This window comes from Zalophus californianus, chromosome 12 (assembly GCF_009762305.2).
Source record: "Zalophus californianus isolate mZalCal1 chromosome 12, mZalCal1.pri.v2, whole genome shotgun sequence".
NCBI classification, from domain to species: Eukaryota; Metazoa; Chordata; class Mammalia; order Carnivora; family Otariidae; genus Zalophus; species Zalophus californianus.
In genome coordinates this window covers 93,494,646-93,515,236 of record NC_045606.1, presented here as the reverse complement: position 1 = coordinate 93,515,236, position 20,591 = coordinate 93,494,646, and the positions used below count along the sequence as shown (strand labels likewise).

The 20,591-nt window shown below is 41.5% G+C and overlaps 1 protein-coding gene across 6 annotated transcripts in view; it reads right to left on the bottom strand.

Moving 5' to 3' along the window:
• AGK (acylglycerol kinase) overlaps positions 1 to 20,591 on the bottom strand; it is a 105,042-nt gene that overhangs the window by 44,000 nt on the left and 40,451 nt on the right. For all 6 annotated transcript variants that reach the window (XM_027574885.2, XM_027574880.2, XM_027574886.2 and 3 more), the window contains 2 exons: positions 5,058 to 5,097; positions 2,153 to 2,232 (listed from right to left, as the gene is read on the bottom strand). In XM_027574885.2, the coding sequence (XP_027430686.1) occupies positions 2,153 to 2,232; positions 5,058 to 5,097 (120 nt within the window). The remainder of the gene's footprint in view (positions 1 to 2,152; positions 2,233 to 5,057; positions 5,098 to 20,591) is intronic.

Sequence of the window (20,591 nt, the reverse complement as noted above, 5' to 3'; positions counted from 1 at the left end):
TAAGTAACTCCCTTATCACAGAGCAGAAGAATATACAAGTCCCATCCTCCAAACCCCGGAGCCCACATGGTTCTCCACTAGCTTCTGCCACAGGCCACCCCTGTTCAGTTATCTTAGAGACTTTGATTGTGTTGTGTGAGAACCTGTTCATTGGTTGGTATTGTTTAGTATTGGTATTGAACAAGAATGATCAATAGGCATTAAGACTGGTGTTAACGGGGGAGGGAGGCGGTTCTAACAAAGCCCATCCGGTAGGATGCAATTCGGCAGAGTCACAGAGCCAGTTTAGACAATCTGTAAGTAAATATCTTAAACTGCAGAATTCAAAATAAGGCGTGGTGTGCTTGGGTGGCTCAGTCAGTTAAGCGTCGACTCTTGATTTCAGCTCAGGTCGTGATCTTAGGGTTCTGAGATCGAGCCCGGTGCCAGGCTCCATGCTGCGTGTGGAGCCTGCTTAGGAATCTCGCTCTTCCCCTCCCTCTCCTCCTCTGCCTCTCCCTGCTTGAGCTCTCGCTCTATCCAAAAAAAAGGCATGATTTGTCTTCCTATCTGTAAAGCCACATTCACTCTCTCAAATTACTAGAGAAACTTATTTCAGAACTCCTGCGTCTTACACAAGACTAGTTACAAGCTGGTCCCAACTAGTCTTTTTGTTGTTGTTGTTCTTAGTATCTTGATGTCATCTAAGATCTTATAGAATCCAACCTAACACATATTTTTTTTTAAGATTTTATTTATTTGACCGAGAGAGAGAGAGAGAGCGAGCGAGCACCCTAGCAGGGGGAGCGGCAGAGGGAGAGGGAGAAGCAGGCTCCCTGCTGAGCAAGGAGCCCAACACAGGGCTTGATCCTGAGGATCCTCTCAGGATTCTCAGAACCCTGAGCTGAAGGCAGACACAACCGACTGAGCCACCCAGGCGCCCCAGAATCCAACCTAATACATATTTATTAATTTTCCAATCCTCAAAAAAGACAAAGAATTGTTTTGGTTGCTAGGGATAATAAAAGATATCACTCCCCACCCCACCCCACACAGCTTTTTCATTCTTACTATTTTTAAAAAATAATTTTAAGTTTTAAATGATTTCTTCTAAAAACCTTCAACAACGTCTTTTTTATTCACCTCTCCAACTGAATGAGAACTGCCACGATCATTGAAACAAATTTTTTTTTGCTTATGGTACTTTTTTAAAAATTTAGACTTTATTTTTTAGAGCAGTTTTTAAGTTCAAAGTAAAAATGAGTGGAAAACAGAATTTCCATGGGCCCTTTGCCCCGTTACACACACAGCCTCCCCCACTTTCAACATCCTGCACCAGGGTGGGACCTTTGTTACAATAAATGAACAGAAATACGTGATTATCAACCAAAGTCCCAACTATTCTTCACACCTGAATTCCCACAATTCCCTCACACGACTCTTCTAGGTCAGCTAGACCAGGTCACAGACTGGCCTGCAATACAGCAAGGGACATGACTAGTTACCCCTGTGGCTAGGCCCCCGCTGCCCCAAGCTATTTCCTCAGTCAGGAAGATTGAGTGTTCTCCCTCCGCTGACCTCCAAGATCTAGCTCAAGGTTCACTCCTTTTAGAAAGAATGTTTCTGATTTCACAAGCCCACAATGTTCTTGGCCATTGTGGAACATCCTGGAACAGAGAAGTCGTAATCATTTATATCACAACAGCAGGAACTATCCCCAAGCAGGTAAGATTCACTTGAGAGTATTAATTCTGGGATTTTTTTTTTTTTTAAGATTTATTTTAGGGGGGAGCAGAGGGAGAGAGCAAGAATCCTGAAGCCGACTCCCCACTAAGTGCAGGACCCAACAACAGGACTCAATCCCAGCCCCCTGAGATCACGACCTGAGCCGAAACCAAGAGTTGGCCGCCCATCCGAGTGAGCCACCCAGGCACCCCTAATTCTGGGATTTTTATTAAATTTCAATTAGACAAGTTTGCCAAGCATCAGTTAGCTTTACAGTTATAGCTCATTAACTGCTATTTCTCCATTACAAATTAATCTCATTGCTAGATGAGTAGGGAACCTACTTCTTCCAATTCTACACAGTCCAACTAGCTTCCTGATATTTTGTGACATTCCCCCCCCATCCCGCAGGAAAACTGAGTATGTGACAAATCACAAACTGAACTACCCTCTGCAAGCTGCAGGATTGAGAAAAACCGTCGCCTTCTTCACTTGTGCATTGGGAGGAATGAGTTGATTGCCAAACACCTAAAAAGGAAAAAAGGAAAGTTTTAAGCAAATATCCTTTATTCAGTTAACGATTAAATATATTCTTTCATTCCAAAGGAATTTACTTCCGGGAGACATGGTACCTACTCTGGGGGTAAAAGTGTTCTTTCATGATTTCATATTGACAAAAAATACCATGAACAACAACCAAGTCTACCATTATTTAATGACAATCAGCTAAATTTTGTAATAAAAAAAAAAACCCTGCTTCATCTACTAAAGGTAAGTAACTTTTCTAAGATGTGGCTAGGTTTATTATAAACACATACCCAGCAAGGCCACAGTCTGTCAAAAGTAAAGTTTAATCCACCTGCCCATAGTCTTCAGAGTATAATCTTTTTCTCCTTCAATTTATTAGTAAAGCTTATTCATAAAGAACTTTTGTGATACCAATTAATCTTCATATTTTCATACATGTAAAAAATAAACCTAATAGTCTATTTGCCTCCTCCTCTTTGCAACTTTGTATAACTTGATAACTAAACAGCATCAACTAGGGGATTAAGGAATGCACTTGTGATGAGCAATGGGTGGTGTATGTAAGTGATGAATCACTACATTCTACTCCTGAAACCCATTTTACCATATATGTTAACTAACTAGACTTTAAATAAAAACTTGAAATAAGAACAATAATAATAAATAGCATCAACTGACAAGGAAAAGAAATATAATCTATATTTACTAACCACCTAGTATTTGCTGCTGTCCTACACATTATTCTTAGCTCTCAGAAACTTAGGACGTATTAAATGTTCTCACTTTAATAGTTCAGAAAACCAAGATGCAGAAAGATTAAGTCAAAGTCCCACAGTTAATAAATTACAAGCCTAGAATTTACATCTAACTCCAAAACCCCAACGTCTACTCTGTCAGCTCTGAATAGCAGATGGAGGAGGCAGAGTTCAGAGGCACACAGAACCAGATGTGCAGCCTCAAAATAAGAACTAACATGAGCTAATGCTATTCCACCCGGACTGAAGAAGACCACCAACAAAAATGAGGAAAACACCATAGTCAAAATGTTGAGTCTTTGTTGGTGGGGAGCAGGTCTGGGCCAAGGAGGCGGAATTCAGGTATGGAAGCACAAAGTAAAGACAGGAGAAAAATGAGTTACACCAAGATTTTTATTAAGTGACTCTCTTATTAAGTGACCACCACCTCCCTGACAGTCCACCAGGGAGCCGTTCTCTCCCTGGTCTATTTCTTGCTTTAAAACAAAACAAAACAAAAAATACACTTTTTCTGAATGCTTCAGAAAGAAATATTGTTTCCTGAATTCAACCTTAATATTCTGCTGCCAAATCTCCAAACATTGTAATGTGCTCTTTTTCTATCCATAGTTTTTCTGGAATGTGGTCAGAAATTACTCAGTTAGCCAGTTTCTCTGGCCTACCAGACTCCAGATCTACAGTTCCAGATTATTCTTTGCCTTAGTTTCTTACCTACCTGCAACTCCAGGCGCAGGTTTACCGTGCGTTAAGGAGCTTATGTAAGACTACAGTGAGTTGAGATTATGTGAGATTAAAAAAATCACTCTTTCAAGAATTTAGACTGTAAAGGGAAGCCATAAACAGGAAAAGTAACTGGAGTAGGCTCTAAGGATGAATTCGCTTCCATTTGCCAGATGGAAGGAGCTCCATGGGTGCTGGGAAGGAACAAACTCCAGCCATGGGAAGAGGTAAGTATAGAGAATGAGCAGCGACTGGAGGAAGAGTCTCTGAGAAAGGACGAAACGGCATTCAGCGCAGATGGGGAAGAGGCATATTGCTTCAACAAGAAAGAGGAACCTGTGACCACTCTTCCTTTGGGAGACCAAGAAAAGGCTCCCTTCCCAAGCTTTTCTACTTGCTAATGGAAAATTAGCTCAGGGTGGGGAATCACCTCACCTTGGGGTGGGGATCATTCGTTTTCAAAACAGCAGAGCCATAGGAGATAGAACAAAAGAGTAATCAAATTCTTAAAACACAGTTTTAGAACACTTAGATCACCACCAAAGAGAGGAATGTATTAATACTATCTATTGTCATTGTCATCTGTGAAAACATTTTGGTAACAAACATGAGGTCTGCCACCCAATAAAATACATCATACCTTTGTCATTTTTTACTTCAGTTTCTTTTTTTGGTATTTCTGATATCATAAGCTTAAACGACATACAACAAAAAGGCAACTCAGTCATGGAAATTCACCTGCAAGGCATAACGTACAAACTTGGGAGGGAAGAACAAAAAGGTGGTCTTGAACTCCAAATTATAAATTATAAATCTGTAATTTAACAACAATACCGCCAGATAGGATTATTTAAGTGCAGTATCATGGGCCTGGGAGAACAATGCACACATGGTATGAATCAGCTGTGCTAAACAGACAGGCTTTAAAAATATGAATCAACAGCTTTAAAGAAGATTTGACTTTAAGGGGTAACACCTGTTCTGAACAGAAATCCTTGGGGGTTATTTGGATCAGGGAAGATTCAGGGCTTAGCAAGATCTTTAAGGACAACCACAGACAGGAACAAAATCCCAGAGCTCCAACCAGCCCATGTATGTGATCTTAGGACTAATCCAGAAGTAAACAAGTCTAAAGGGGTGGGCGTTAGAACTGCTCTTCACCAGATGGTTAACTTCCTCCTGCTCTGTTCCGAGCTGGCTCTTGGCCTAACTCATCATCCCCTGATAGTAGGGGAAAAAAATCCACACTGCACCGATGCAAGGCACCGTGCTGGTCCCCTGGAATAGCCCGAGTTTTCTGCGCAACGGAGATTAAGCAGGTTTTAATTTTAGCACATTAAATTATATTACCTGAGCTTCTTGACAGGCTGCTCTCCTTAGCAGGTTGTCACTATCAAAGTAAACAAAGAGAATGAACATCAGCTTTAATAAGCAGGTTACGATCCAAACAAATAAAACTTTTTTTTTCTTTTTTAAATATGCACAACTCTTTCCTATAAAACCCAAGTGAAAGTTTCTTAAAGACCTGTGACACATTATAAGCACATGTGAAAAGTACTTTCTCTGAGTGAAATCCTGTGTTATTTCCATAGAATGGTAGGCAAAAGACCCCCTCCCTCCAAGATGTCTACATCCTCATTCCCAGAACATAAAAATATATTATCTTAGGTGGCAAAGGGGATAAGTTTAGGATCTGGAGATGGGAAGATAATCCTGGATTATGCAGGGGAGCCTAATCTCATCACAAGGGTCCTTAAAAGCACAGAACATTTTCCTGGCTGTGATCAGCAGCAAATGTGACTGTGGAGAAAGGGTCAGAAAGGTGCAAGTTTGCTGGCGCTCAACACGGGAGGAGTCCACAAGTCAAGGAATGCAGGTACCCTCTAGAAGCTGGAAAAGCAAGGAAATGGCTTCTCCTCTAGAGCCTCCAGAAGGAATGCAATCCTTGCTGACACCCTGACTTTAGTGCAGTAAGACCGGTGTTGGACTTGTAACCCACAGAACTGTAAGATAATAGATGTGTGTTGTGTGAAATCACGAAGTTTGTGGTAATTTGTTAGCGCAGCAAGAGAAGATTAATGCACATATCCTGCATTTTTCTTATCCAGTGGAAATTACTCAGTTCATTTGCCAGAAATAAATTTGATGTTTAGTTGCTTTTGCTACTGTGTTAGCTCTTATTTTTTATATCTCTGTCAGACATTCAATTACAGCACAAGTGGGAAATTTTGGCATGAGGTGAAACTGTGGCTTGCAAAAATGAAAACATTCTATCAGAACAATGTTCATCTATGTAACATAAAGGTTCCTAAAATGTGTTTATACCATTTATACTGTAAGAGCACTTTAAATGGCTGATTGCCCACCAGGCGCCAGAATCTTCTCGTTGAGTCAACTCTAATGCGAGTTGCTGGCATTGCTAAGATAGTAACTTCAACCTGGTTAACGACAGTTAAAAACACTCAGCCAATAAACAATTTATAGCAAAGAACTAAAAAGAGAAAAGGTTCTTTCACTTAAATTCTTTCCTAAAAAAAAAAATCTCTTCCTAGACCTTCCTTCTAACATTGAAGACCTTGAATTTTGCATTTTTACAGTTATTCAAAACGTAATTTTGATAGTTAAGTCTGAACTAAAAGAGATTAAACAACCTTTTGCTTTTTACCCAGCTGCTGTCCAAGGCTACACAATAATTTTGCTTCCACAGCCAGGCTGGAGAACCACCTCTAGATGTCAAAAAGCAGTCGCTTTAGCAAGAAAGCACCATGTGTGGGGAAAGAGCAATGCTACTGTCTGTGGGTATTTACTCAAAGGATACGAAACCACTTAATTTGAAGGGATATGTACACCCCTATGCTTACAGCAGCATTTTCTACAAGAGCCAAATTATGGAAGCAGCCCAAGTGTCCACTGACTGATGAATGGACAAAGATGTCGGGTGTACACACACACACACACACACACACACATCTATACATATATATACACACACATCTATACATCTATACATATACATACACAAACATCTATACATATATGCTACATAAACACACATAGACACACATCTATACATATATGCATACATATACACACACACATCTACACATCTATACATATACACACACATCTATACATATATACATATACATCTATACATCTATACATACACACACATCTATACATCTATACATATACACACATCTATACATCTATACATATACATACACACATCTATACATCTATACATATACATACACACATCTATACATCTATACATATACATACACACACATCTATACATCTATACATATACACACACATCTATACATATATGCATACATGCATACACCTATACATATATGCACACATACACACATCTATACATACACACACACATCTATACATCTATACATACATACACACATACATATATGCATACATATACACACATCTATACATATATGCATACATATACATACACACATCTATACATATATACATACATATACACACACATCTATACATATATACATACACATACACACATCTATACATATATACACACATACACACACATCTATACATACATACACACACATCTATACATATATACACACATACAGATACACACATCTATACATATATGCATACATGCACACACACATCTATACATATATGCACACATACATACACACATCTATACATACATACATATACACACATCTATACATATATACATACATATACACACATACATATATGCATACATATACACACATCTATACATATATGCATACATATACATACACACATCTATACATATATATACACACGTCTATACATATATACACACATACAGATACACACATCTATACATATATACACACATACACATCTATACATACATACATACACATACACACACATCTATACATATATATACACACACCTATACATATATGCATGCATATACATACACATCTATACATATATACATACATATACACACATTTATACATCTATACATACATATACACACACATCTACACATGTATACATACGTACATATATATACACACATACACACAATGGAATATATTCAGCCATAAAAAAGAGTGAAATCTTGCCATTTGCAAGGGAGCTAGAGAGTATAATGCTAAGTGAAATAAGTCAGTCAGGGAAAGACAAACGCCATATTTCATTCATTCATATGTGGAATTTAAGAAACAAAACAAGCAAAGGGAAAGAAAAAGAAATTAAGAAACAGACTCCTAACTAGAGAGAACAAACTGATGGTTACCAGAGGGGAGGTGGGTAAAATCAGTGATGGGGCTGAAAGAGGGCACTTGTGATGAACACTGGGTGACACGTGGAAGTGCTGAATCACTCTATCGTACACCTGAAACTAATAGAACACTGTGTGTTAACTATACTGGAATTAAAATTCAATTTAAAAAATACTGCCCATCTGAAACCTAAGAACAATGTTCAATTAAAATTACAACACCATACCTCAAAAATGCATGCTGTTCTATAATAAACATTTTAGGAGGACTAATCCCTTGTGAAGTCTAGTCCACAAGGCACCTTAATTGCCAGGCTCAGTCCCCACTTACTTGAGTGATGTTGCCCCACTATTCCCCCGCGGCAAAAGGTAGGTGCATAAGCTTCTCTCCCTTCCCCCATGCAAGATTCATGAACATTCACGTTTTGCTCTCCTACCCAAATGCTCTCCAGCAACTGCTCTCGGTGAATCATCCTAATAGCAACGATTATATAGATCTTACACACGTACATACAAGATGAGGTCAATTCAAGGTACTATTCTGTACCTTGAATTACATATATATATATATATTTTTAAAGATTTTATTTATTTATTTGAGAGAGAGAATGAGATAGAGCATGAGAGTGGGGAGGGTCAGAGGGAGAAGCAGACTCCCTGGCGAGCAGGGAGCCCGATGCAGGACTCGATCCCGGGACTCCAGGATCATGACCTGAGTCGAACGAAGGCAGTCACCTAACCAACTGAGCCACCCAGGCGCCCACTGAATTTTATATATTTAAAAATAGTATGTCAACAACCCTTTATAGTTGACTCTGACACCTCCCATTCATGACCTCTATACAATGATGAGGTAAGATACTAAATCCTTAGCAACCGCTAGATCACCAAATAAACCTGCGTTCCTTGTAGTAACCTGAGCATTGTCACTGGATCCCCCTGGATTAGGCTAATCCTCAGTCCAGCTTCCACACTAGCCCTGGCGGGGAGGGGGTACCACTACCACCACAAGAACCACACAGAACTGTGCTCCTCCAAACACTTACTGTTTTTTTCCCTATAGATAGAATAACCTGTGCCTCCAGTCTCTTCTATGATGAACACATCCTACAGATTGTTCTGTACAAGCTCTCTATACTACTATAAAGGCTGTATATCTGCCTGCACATCTCTGTCCATTTCCCCAGCTGGCTCCTCCCCTCCCACTAGGGGCAGGCCTCTGAAGGTGCCAGGCTCCTCGGGGTCATTAGTAAGATACCATCTTCCTTACTGCATTTCAGCCACATGGATTCCTGTGGGCCTAGATGAAAAGAGAACGGCCCCAAACACATACAAGAATACAGCACCTTGGATCACGGTTTCCTAAATTCTTTTTTGCTAGTAGTAAAATTTTCGATGTTAACTTGTGATTAAGTATATGATTAAAGACCTCAGTTCTCTTGAGCTTGCTAATACTGCTTGATTTATCAGAGTGCTATTCAAAAATCAAGATTTCTTTATAATTATTTCCCCGGATTTTAATGTGCCAGACGGAATACACTGTCAATGCCACCTGTGAGAAAGCTAGAATATGTACCAATTTAAATACTACAAAAGAAAATCCATTATAATCATACTTAATTTTTTTAAATATCAAAAATGGTATTAACCATCTTGATTTTGCTCTCTGAACCAAGCTGTTTCTAAAAACAAAACATGTCCTCAAAGAAAAAAGATTTCTCCCATTGATATATTCTGATCGTCGATAGCCAGCTCTGGAAACTATTTCAAAAAAGAAATTCCAAAAATGTTCCAGGAAAGGCATTTTTATTGGAATAAAAGAGAAAATAACTTGAAATTCATGGAACAATCCCATGTGCCAGATACTACAGCAGCTGTTTTCACAAACCTTTAACCTTTGTAACAACCTTGCAAGACAGACATTATATTCTCATTTTATAGTCGAAGAAGTTAAGACTCAGAGAAGGAACGGACTTGTCCAAGATCACCGTGTTATTAAACAGTAGACTAGAATTCCAACCCATTCCAACCTGACTCTAAAATAAATGCTTTAATGCTTTTTCTTAATTCAGACAACACTGAATGCACAATACTCATTAGTATATAGATTTTATAGCACATTCGTTAATCACATTGCTTCCTAATTTCATCTAATTTTTAAAATTTACATTCATAGTGTTTTTTTATAAGTTCAAGTGTGATAAAGCTCCCAAAAGTAGCAGGTGAAATCAACTCACTTAACACAAAGTGCTGGGTATGGTACAATGACCCAGATTTGGTCCTGACCTGAAGCAGCTTCAGATCACGTGGCGAAGAACAGCTCTTGGCAAGTATCGGTGATAAAGTAAGAGACCTGTTTCTTGATAAAGGACATGCCAGGCACTATGCTAGGTGTGGCTATACTGGTGAATAAGCCCAGCACTCCCCATCCTCACGAAGTTTACAGTTTAGAAGGGAAGAAAGACAATTCAACAGTGGTAACGTGACATGACTCTTATATGCTCCATAACAGGGGCCCATTTAGGAATACCTAACCTAGTCTTGGGGGAATTAGAGGAGGCTTTTTACAGGAAGTGACACTACAGTGTAGATCTAGGGGAGAAATAAAAAGTAGCAGGGCAAAATCAGGGAGGGGAACACAGGCAAAGGAAACAGCCTGTCAAAGCCTGAGAGTAGGAGGCCGGCCAACCTCGGAAACGGAAAGTAGTTCAGGACAGCTGCAGGTGGCCTGCCATGGGAGGAGCCCTGAAAGAGGACAGGCACCAGCCGGACCCCAGCGGACTTTGAAGCTATTTAAGGAATTGGGACTTGACCCTTAGGGTCATAAGAAGCCATGAGAGGGGCACCTGGGTGGCTCAGTCGTTGGGCGTCTGCCTTCGGCTCAGGTCATCATCCCAGGGGCCTGGGATCGAGCCCCGCATTGGGCTCCCTGCTCAGCAGGGGGCCTGCTTCTCTCTCTCCCACTCCCCCACTCGTGTTCCCTCTCTCCCTTTCTCTTTCAAAGAATAGATAAAAATCTAAAAAAAACAAAAAAAACAAAAAAAAACCATGAAAGAGTTTCAGGAAGGTAAGTGAAGTGACCAGATTTACACATTAGAAGGATCATTCTGGTTGTAGTGTGAAGTCAGCCACGGTCAACACAAGACGGGATCTAAGGAGACCAGAGCGGATTCTTCAGGAATGTAGGTCAGCGATGATGACATGAGGTCCCCTGGAACCAGGACCAAGAAGAGGACAGAGGCAGCTGATATTTAGGAGGCAAACTTAACGGCTGGCCTGTGGGGATTGAGGGGGTGAAAGGCAGTGTCCACATTTTTTTTTACTGAGCCCTTGGCAGAAGGTGGTACCACTCAGGGATGGAAGACAGTAGGAGGTACTGGTTCAAGAGGGCGGAAGCTAGGCTTCATTCTGGATCTGTGAATCTGAGATAGCAGTGAGTGCAGGTGGAGGGGTCAGAGGACAAGTGGAAATACACGTCTGAAATTGCAGACATTGATCTTGACTAAAGACACATGTGGTAATAGTGGGCTGAGAGTGGAGCAGATTATCTACATGAGGCAGCGAGAAGCAGCAGGAAGAGATGCCCTGAGCCCTGCGACAGAGGAGAGAACGCCAGATGAATCTCAACTACACTGACACTGCACCTCACTTGAAAACCAAAGGAAAAATGTGCAGAGGGGTGCCTGGCTGGCTCAGTCAGTGCAGCATGCGACACTTGATCTTGGAGTTGTGAATTCGAGTCTCACGTCGGGTGCAGAGATTACTTAAAAAAAAAAAATCTTTAAAAAAAATAAAGGAAAAGAAAAATGTGATGGATAACTGAGGAAAGAAGTTAAGAACCACTTCCTTATCCCCCATCATGCCCTCAATGCTGCCCCACTCTCAGCAAGCTGCACATTTTGCTCTTCCTAGAGCACACAATGAGCTTTACCCCTGCAGGGATTTGATTGTTCTACCCCCTCTCCCTTTTAAAAACTAGAAGGCCAAGCACAACCCCACCCACCCCTTTACCCCACCACACACAGAACTGCTTGTCTTCTCTTTCTTCCTTCATTATAATAGCCTTGAATTCATGGATAATTCACCATTTTCTCTCCCACAGCACACAGCAGACTCCTGTAGATAAAAGGTATTCAATAAATAACTGTTTAATAAGTAAGTGGCAAATGTCTGAACAGGAGAGAGTGACTCACGGTGCTCACAGGCAGGCTTTGTCCTGCAGGGAAAAACTGAAGGTGATTCTTTTAGGAGTATTTGGCATTCTCGAGCCCACAGATCGCCTGGGATAGTTCTTCACTGTGACTACCACCAAAGGGCAAGAGGAGAAATCACTGTGGCACAGCGGAGGATGAAGAGTTAGAACAGTCATGGAAACCTGACCAGATCAAGACCCACGGCCGTGCATGTGTGGGTGTGTGCGTGCGTGCATGTGTGTGTGTTCAGGGGACAGGAAAATGGAACTAGAACCATCTAAAAAGCTAAATGAGTAACTCCTTTTGGTACACGAGGAAGCCCCACAAGAACTGTCCCAGTGGTTGAGTCTGGTATCAGAGAAATTCTAGATTGCTAATGGGGCAAGAATCTGAAAGTGAATCTAAGACCCTGTTACCAAAAAAAAAGAAAGAAAAAGTACTGTTTATAAATTCCAAGCCTGTGCTCTTTCTACTACGTCATGCTGCCTCCCAAGGGAATTGGAAGTTTAACACAATTTAAAACATAGTCACATCAAAAAAGGTCCCTGAAGATCTACCTGCTCAGTACTAAAATACAGGTTCTTTGACAGAAACCAGAAGCTTCTGGATTAGAAAATGAAAAAATGTGCTGATGTCACTCTGCCTGAGGCTTTAGAAGAATATGAACATGGCTGCTACCACAGGAAATGGGATGCTCACAATTTATTCTGAGCCATAAAGGTTTTATTTATTACTTTAGGACTGCAAAATAAGATAAGTTGTTATTTCAATAACAACTTTACATGGAAAGAAAAAAATCATATTGATCCATCCTATTTCCCAAAACAGGTACTTCCCACTACAGTCTAGAGGCAAATTGTACAGCAATTTCTACCACCGGCTTTTCCCGTGGTGCATGCAAACCAAGTTTCTGCTTTACGTAAAACGGATTTCAAGTTCAGATGTTTATAACAACTACTTCAACTTCTCCGAGCTTCCCAGAATAACTAATCATGAGATTATCAGTGGCGGGGTCCCCGGATTATCTGTGTAATAGCCCGGATGGAGTGGCAATGGAAGCCCAGACAGAACAGAACCTTAGAGAAGCGAGTCTCTTGTGTGCAGAGTGGGGGAGCTTTGTCAAGTACACATCGCCCCCACCCACCCCACGCCCCAACTCCCCACCCAAACACAAACAGGCTGCCGCAGTGAGAAGCGTCACACATGGGACCATACTGCTCATCTCTGCCCGAGAGAAAGACCTGTCACCAAGCAGGAAGACAGGCAGCCTGCTGAAGAACATGCTGGATCTTCTGGACCTAAAGAATGCACAGTCAAGAGAAGTAAACGGTAGAGTGCTAGGTCACAAACTCCAGGAAAACAATAAAGGCGTTAATGACTTTGAAAAGGATTTTAGGGCCTTCTGGTCTGGTCCTTCCACTTAACCAGAGGATGATGTTCTTTCTTGTTCTCCCGGCCTCCCCATGATGTGGTACCTGCTACTTCAGAAATTTGTTTCTTCTTACCTCTCCCAACCACATGAGATAAAGAAGTTCCCTAATGTCAGGAAAGTATCAAGGGTCAAGAAGAAATCCTATTGATAACCATATATTAAGTGGTGACTGTCTTCAGTTCAATGCCCCTTAGAGTGCATAAAAGGAGAGAGAAAATAAGGACTCAGACAAGCAATCCCTGGCATTAAAATTCTGTCATCCCTGTTGCTCCTGGTGAAGATTAGCAAAGGAAAAACAAAGTTAAGTCTACCATCAAACGTAAAGGACAAGTGTATCCCACCACTTCTGTCCGGGCGAGTGAAAAGTACACCACACTTGCGTGCAGGAATCTTGAGGTCAAATGGTACCTCTGGATGGATTCCTTTACTTGGTGGTATATTCAACAACATACAAGGACCAACATTTTTAACATTTTCAGTAACAATATAAAGCAAACCAAGGGCATTTTCCCCAGATTGTATTTACTAAAACGGGAAAAAAAGGAAGGAGGGAGGGCATCGGTCACTCGAGTCCACAGTGAACAAGAATGGATAACTCAGCACTGAAATTAAAAATCTAGCGAAAATAGCTACTCTTGTAAGTTATACACAAGGCACTCTCATCTACTTACGCAGATAAAGGGAAGACAGAAAACAGACTGCACAGAGGTTACATCAGCTATTCGAGAAGGAAGCACAGGAGAGTCTCCTCTCTCTCTTCAAGCCTACCAGCTGTTCTCTATAAACTACGAGCACAGGGGCGCCTGGGTGGCTCAGTCGTTAAGCATCTGCCTTTGGCTCAGGTCATGATCCCAGGGTGCTGGGATCGAGTCCCGCATCGGGCTCCCTGCTCGGCGCAGAGCCTGCTTCTCCCTCTCCTTCTACTGCTCCTCCTGATTGTGCTCTCTCACTCTCTCTGTCAAATAAATAAATAAAATCTTAAAAAAAAAACAAAAAAACCATGGGCATAAAGGGGTATTTATTCTGGGCTCTAGGATGCAGGACAGACCTTCTGACTTAGCAACTCATAAACTAGTCAGTGACTATGGTCAGTGTTTCTGCTGTTCCACGACACGCACTGAGATGTCAGTGGCTACCTAGACAGGGGTTAGTTTCAGCATCAGCTACGACTGTTCTCTCTGCAGTGCTTAGAGTAGCTAATACCACTGACAGAAACAGCCCTAAAAATTAGGTGAAATCAACAAATTTAAATACACCTCCTGCCCTTCCAGCTCAGTCCTCCCTAGCCCATCCACCACCATAAACATATGGGAAAGAACACAGATTTTTTTTTAAAGAAATGTTTTCCAAATAAAATGACAAAAGAGCTAAAAGGAAAGGGAATATAATTAAATTTCATTACACTTAAAAAAAGAAAGAAAAGTTTTCCTATTCCCTATCAAATCTGAGCTGACAGGCATGTTATTTAATTGCCCATAAATGAGCTTCTTTAAACAGCACCTATTAATACCCCAAACTTTAGCATCAGCTTGTGCAGAGAGAAGAGAGAGAGAGAGAGAGAACATTGAAATGGCTGAAAAGCAATACGAACTGCTCTCTTAAAACCACAACAGAATGTGAAATGAGGAAAAGTTGTTAAGGGAAAAAGCCCTCCCTACCTTCCGCCCATGCTGAACCAGCCAGGCCCTAGACCACCACTTGCAAAGTCAGAAGCTAATCCAAACTGATGTCAAGGTAAAACATCTGCTTTGTCAGAACCCCCGAGATACTGAAAGATGAAGCCCAAGACATTACTGAAACCATAATCTGTACCAAAAGAAATAATACAGGTCCAGTCAGGTGTGGCTCATGCATAATTTACCCCTGGAATCTAACACATCTCCCACTGGATATGCTGTCAGGGTCTCAAACCCAACATAGCTAAAAGGGAAAAGAATAATACCTCCTCCTTAAACCAATTCTCCCTGGCCACTTGCCTCTTTCTGTATCACCAATTATCCTAGTCTTGAAACCAAAAAATGACTTCTTTTCCCCTCCTTCAACCAAACAGCCAGTCCATTATCTAACGTTAGTAACAGCTAACATTTATTGAGGGGAAGCCATGAGCCAGGCAACATAGCAGGTACTAGCACATGCATCAGCTCACTTCATCTTTACACCTAACCTGCTAAGCAGATCTCCTTACCCCCATCACCCCAGAAGGAGACCGAGGTGCATAGGTTAAGTGTATTAAGGGGCTCGATAAAGGTCGCAGACACTGTCAAGCCTCACTGCACCCATTTAGTTTTCCACTCCCAATGCCACCACTCTGGTCTGGCCTCTCTTAGCGTCTATGTACACTATCAAATACGCATGCGCACGTGCACACACACACACACACACACACACACACACACACACACGCCTTCCCATGCCCTACACACACATACACACACACACACACCCCAAGCCTTCCCATGCCCACCACTCCAGGGTCTCTTGCCCAAGGGGCCCAGATTAAGCTTCTTGAGCCCAACTTTGTTCATGACAAGCTCCCCTCCTTAAACATCTTCACTGAGTCTCCACTGCTCACCAAATACTACAAACAGCCTACAAAGATTTCCACAACCGGGCTTTTCCACTCATTCTACTAAAAAAAAAATCTGACTGTAGTCTACAGTGAAGTCAAACTCTTTGCCAATCTCCAAAAATACACTGTGCATTTCCATTTTCTGCCTATGCTCAAGTCATTAATATCACCTACTCACTGAAGGCCCAACTCAAAACACACGGTTGTTATGATGCCTTCTCCGATAAGGATACAAAAACCAGAAGAGGAAAAGAAGCACTACTTCTGATGGAACGCCTTCTTTGTGCCTGGCCCTATTCTAAGAAAAATCGGCATGCCAACCTGAGGAGATGGGTTCTACAACCATCTCCAGTTTACAAAGAATTGAAGCATAGCGATGTTGCATAGCTGCCGGGTGTAAAGTCAACATTCTAACCCATAGGGTCGCTCCTCCTCTCAACCATGTGGCTCTAGCAACTCAGACATGACTATCTTGACTTTCTAATGGGTGGACTAAGCCGATCGCCTCTGAATGCACCGATCAACCTTAATATCCCCCAAAACAGGAAAACTCAACACCACATACTTTCTGACGTGATACAATAAGATATCCACAACACATGGGGCACCTGGGTGGTGCAGTCGGTTACGCATCTGTTGATTTCGGCTCAGGTCATGGTCTCAGAGTCGTGGGATCGAGCCTCGCATTGGCCTCTGCGTGGAGCACAGAGTGTGCTTGAGATTCTCTCTCCCTCTCTCTCTGCCCCTCCCCCAGCTTGCTTGCACAAAAGTAAAATATAAAAAAAAAAAAAATCTGTAACACATGTATGAAACATTCTTGCACCAAAAAATTAAACCTAAATCTAATTATGCCCCCAGAGCAGGGCTCCTCAAACTGCAGTAGACACACAAATCCCCTGGGGATCTGGTTAAACGCACATTCTGACTCAGCAGGTCTGGGGTGGGGCATCTCTAATCCGTTCCCAGGAGTAACTGTGTTGCGGGGCCACAGCAAAGCTCTAGCATCTGGGTCTGATCACCAGTTTACAAAACACAGGATCAGATTAAATAAGTCAGGGCCAAGGCTGCAATGAGGAGAGGGAGGCACTTGTCTTGGGTGCAAAATTTAGGCCAAAAAACACAATGGAGACAAATATTTTAATACAATAATGTTAAAAATCAAAATGAATGCAAAAGACCCATGATGAACACAATACCGCAGTTTGAACTGAAGAGAGAACCAGGAGCACTGATTTTTCTTTTTGCCTCAGGCTATAGGACTCTGCACAGCACTGATTGGTTTAAGTTACCCACCAAACCTGAGTATGAAAAATTCTCCAGGGCAAATGTAGACCTGCCAGGTTTTGAAAATAAACACTGTGGAAGCAGGAGGGGGTTAGAGTTTGTGAGGCTTAAGAGACAGGCACTAAATGCTTTGTGTGAAAACTTGTTTTGATACTGATTTGAACAAAACCATAAAACAAAGAATTTGGGGATAATAGGTAAAATATGAACAGGCTGTATATTAGAGGACATGAAAGATTTTTAATTTTGTTAGGTTCATCATAATGGCATGATTTTTTTAAGTCCTTACTTATTAAAGAGAAGGTACTGAAGTATAAATGCTATAAGCTTGAATTTCTGGAATCTATTCTAAAATATTCCAGAAAAAAAAGTAGAGAAATGAAATGAGAGTAGTAAAATGTTGATATTTATTGAAGCTGGGTGATGACACATGGGGATTGATTATCCTATTCTAATTTTTATAGGATTAAAATTTCCATAATAAAAAAAACCTTTAAAGTAATCCTTTTTTTCGGGGAGGGGGGGCGGGTTGCCTGGGTGGCTCAGATGGTTAAGCATCTGCCTTCGGCTCAGGTCATAATCTCAGGGTCCTGGGATCAAGTCCTGCATCGGGCTCCTTGCTTAGCAAGGAGCCTGCTTCTCCCTCTGCCTGCCACTCCCCCTGCTTGTACTCTCCCTCTCTCTGGCAAATAAAATCTTTAAAAAAAAAATAAAGTAATCCTTTTTTTTCCTTAGGCACCCCTAACATTTACTTCGTACCCTCAAACAGGACAGCACAGAGTGCCTCACACATCTGTAATAAAAGTAACTGTTTTAATCTGTGCCAGGAGCTGTGATTCTATCTCCTAGGTGTCACAATAAGGTTGTCAGATACTATAGGACAAATAAAGTGGAGTTTAACAGGCTGGAATAATCTGCCCAAAGTCACAGATCCAGCAAGTGACAAACAGAAGGCTCGGATCCAGACCAGCCTGGCTCAGAAGCCCAGATTTGAAACACTACGTCATAATATCTGTCTTACACCCTATGGGGCTTATGGCAGAAGACAACCTCGACTTACGGTTCTTCATTGTTCTCATGCTCCCTTAGACACAGAAGCCATTTTGAGATGTTAACATGAGGACCACCTGGTTTGGAATCACGGCTCTAAAACTTATTAGCTGTGTGACCTTGGGCAAATTACTTAATCTTGCTGTCCCTCAGTTTCTTCAACTGTATAGGGCTATTAATCTCATGCCAGTAGGAGATTAATAACCATCTCAAAGTTGTTCGGAAGTTAAAATGAGTTAATAAACGTAAAGTGCTTAGAATTGTGTCTGGTACGTGACAAGCGCCGATTAAGTGTTAGTGATTACTATCATTACTAAGTTCTCAATAAAACTGAATGACACTGAACACACCACCCCCCCAGGCCAACTTATAACCACTTAGTTTTACTTCTTCTAAGCAATTGTTTTTGGCTACAGACCTTGAAAGGTGAGCTTCCACCCAGCTTATGAAAGTTGATGTATAATAAGATTGTTTCTATATTCAGTGGGGGGGGGGGGAACTCCAATATTAATAAAAGCCTAGGGACACATGACCCAGGAACATCACTATAGTATCATATTTGCTTTGCAAGTTTCATATTGAGGGATTCATAGTGTTCACGGGATTTTAAAATCTCCAAGGAAGTATCAGGAATTCTGGCTGGAAAGCTAGACGCCCCACAGAAATCAACAGTAGGGAGCTATGGGGCAACGGCCAAGGTGGGTGGCAGAAGCAGCACCAGAGAATGGAGCCAAAGGACTCAGCCAAACGCCAGGAGCCAGAATGGAACAAGAGCGGGGCTATTGTTAACTGCTGAGGCAAGAGTTTTAGCTGAGATGCTGGGCCAAGGCCCACACACCAAAATCACAGGGAGAGAAACCAGAGCCAGGATAAGCAAGGACAAGATTCCCCAATGTAGGAACAATCTGAGCTTAGATCAGATGCATAATGGCGCAGACCACCCTAGCTGTAACTGCTTAGCCCTGCCTCTTTTGTGGTTTCGCTACGTCTTCAAACTAGACCTTCCAAGCTGTCTTGTTACACACGTAAGGTGGAATAAATAAGACCGAGATATTATTAGACCATTTGGCAGATCTTCGCCTCCCTTCCCCACTAGCGGTCCCTCGAATCATTCACTGGTTACCAGAAATAATTCATTTTAACTCTCAAAGTACTGAACATACAGTATATCAAATTTACTCATAATTACTAGCACTTATTGAACCGCTAGGTCTATCAGGCACTATGCTAAGAGCTTTACGGTTCCCCACTTGATCCTTCAATGACCCAGTGAGGTACTGTTACCATCCCTCTGTACAGGCGGGCCTAAGGCTCAGGGAGCCCAAGATCACACTGCTAGGAACTATCAGTCTTGCCTGACTCCAGAGACAACTTTAAGACTACACTATCTCCTTTCTCCTGAGCTTTTTATTAGATTCTTTGCTACTAAAAGGGTGAGGATGACTGCAGGTAACTGTTGGCACGATGAACTGAAGGACCTGGAACATAATCTCCCCCAGGGAGCCCAGAAAGCTCGAGAAGAGCAGTTGAAGAGGAATGAGCAATACTTAGATTCTCTTTACTTTCAGCAAACAGGGTCATTTCCTCCTCTTCAGTTGCTCTTACGAGTCCTGAGAGCAGTCCCTTCTGCTCCTGTCGACGCCTGCAACCAGCTGTGGGGAAGTTGGGCGGAGGGAAAAGTATCACAGGTATTTTTCCCTGAAGCTGAAGGGAAGGGAGAAAAAAGGGAAAGGAATGGGAAGGGAGAAGAAAACTTACAAACATAGTAACAATGGAAAAGAGCCTGCAAATAAAATACCTGGGTCAAAAGATAAATTCAAGGCAGCAACCAAAAATGGGGCAGATAAAAATAAGTATGTGCAACTTTTTCCAATTCTGTTGCAGAAAAAGAAAAACTTTTTCTTAGGGGAACCATGACCCTTATTAAAATCTGAAGAAATCAACGTTAAAATACAGGCAATTGTTATTGTCATGTGAATCCTCTATCAGGAGATACTGTTTTCCTTTCAAAGGGAAGAAAAAACTCAAATGCACATAATAAAATAATTTGTTTTTTAAAATGAGTAACATA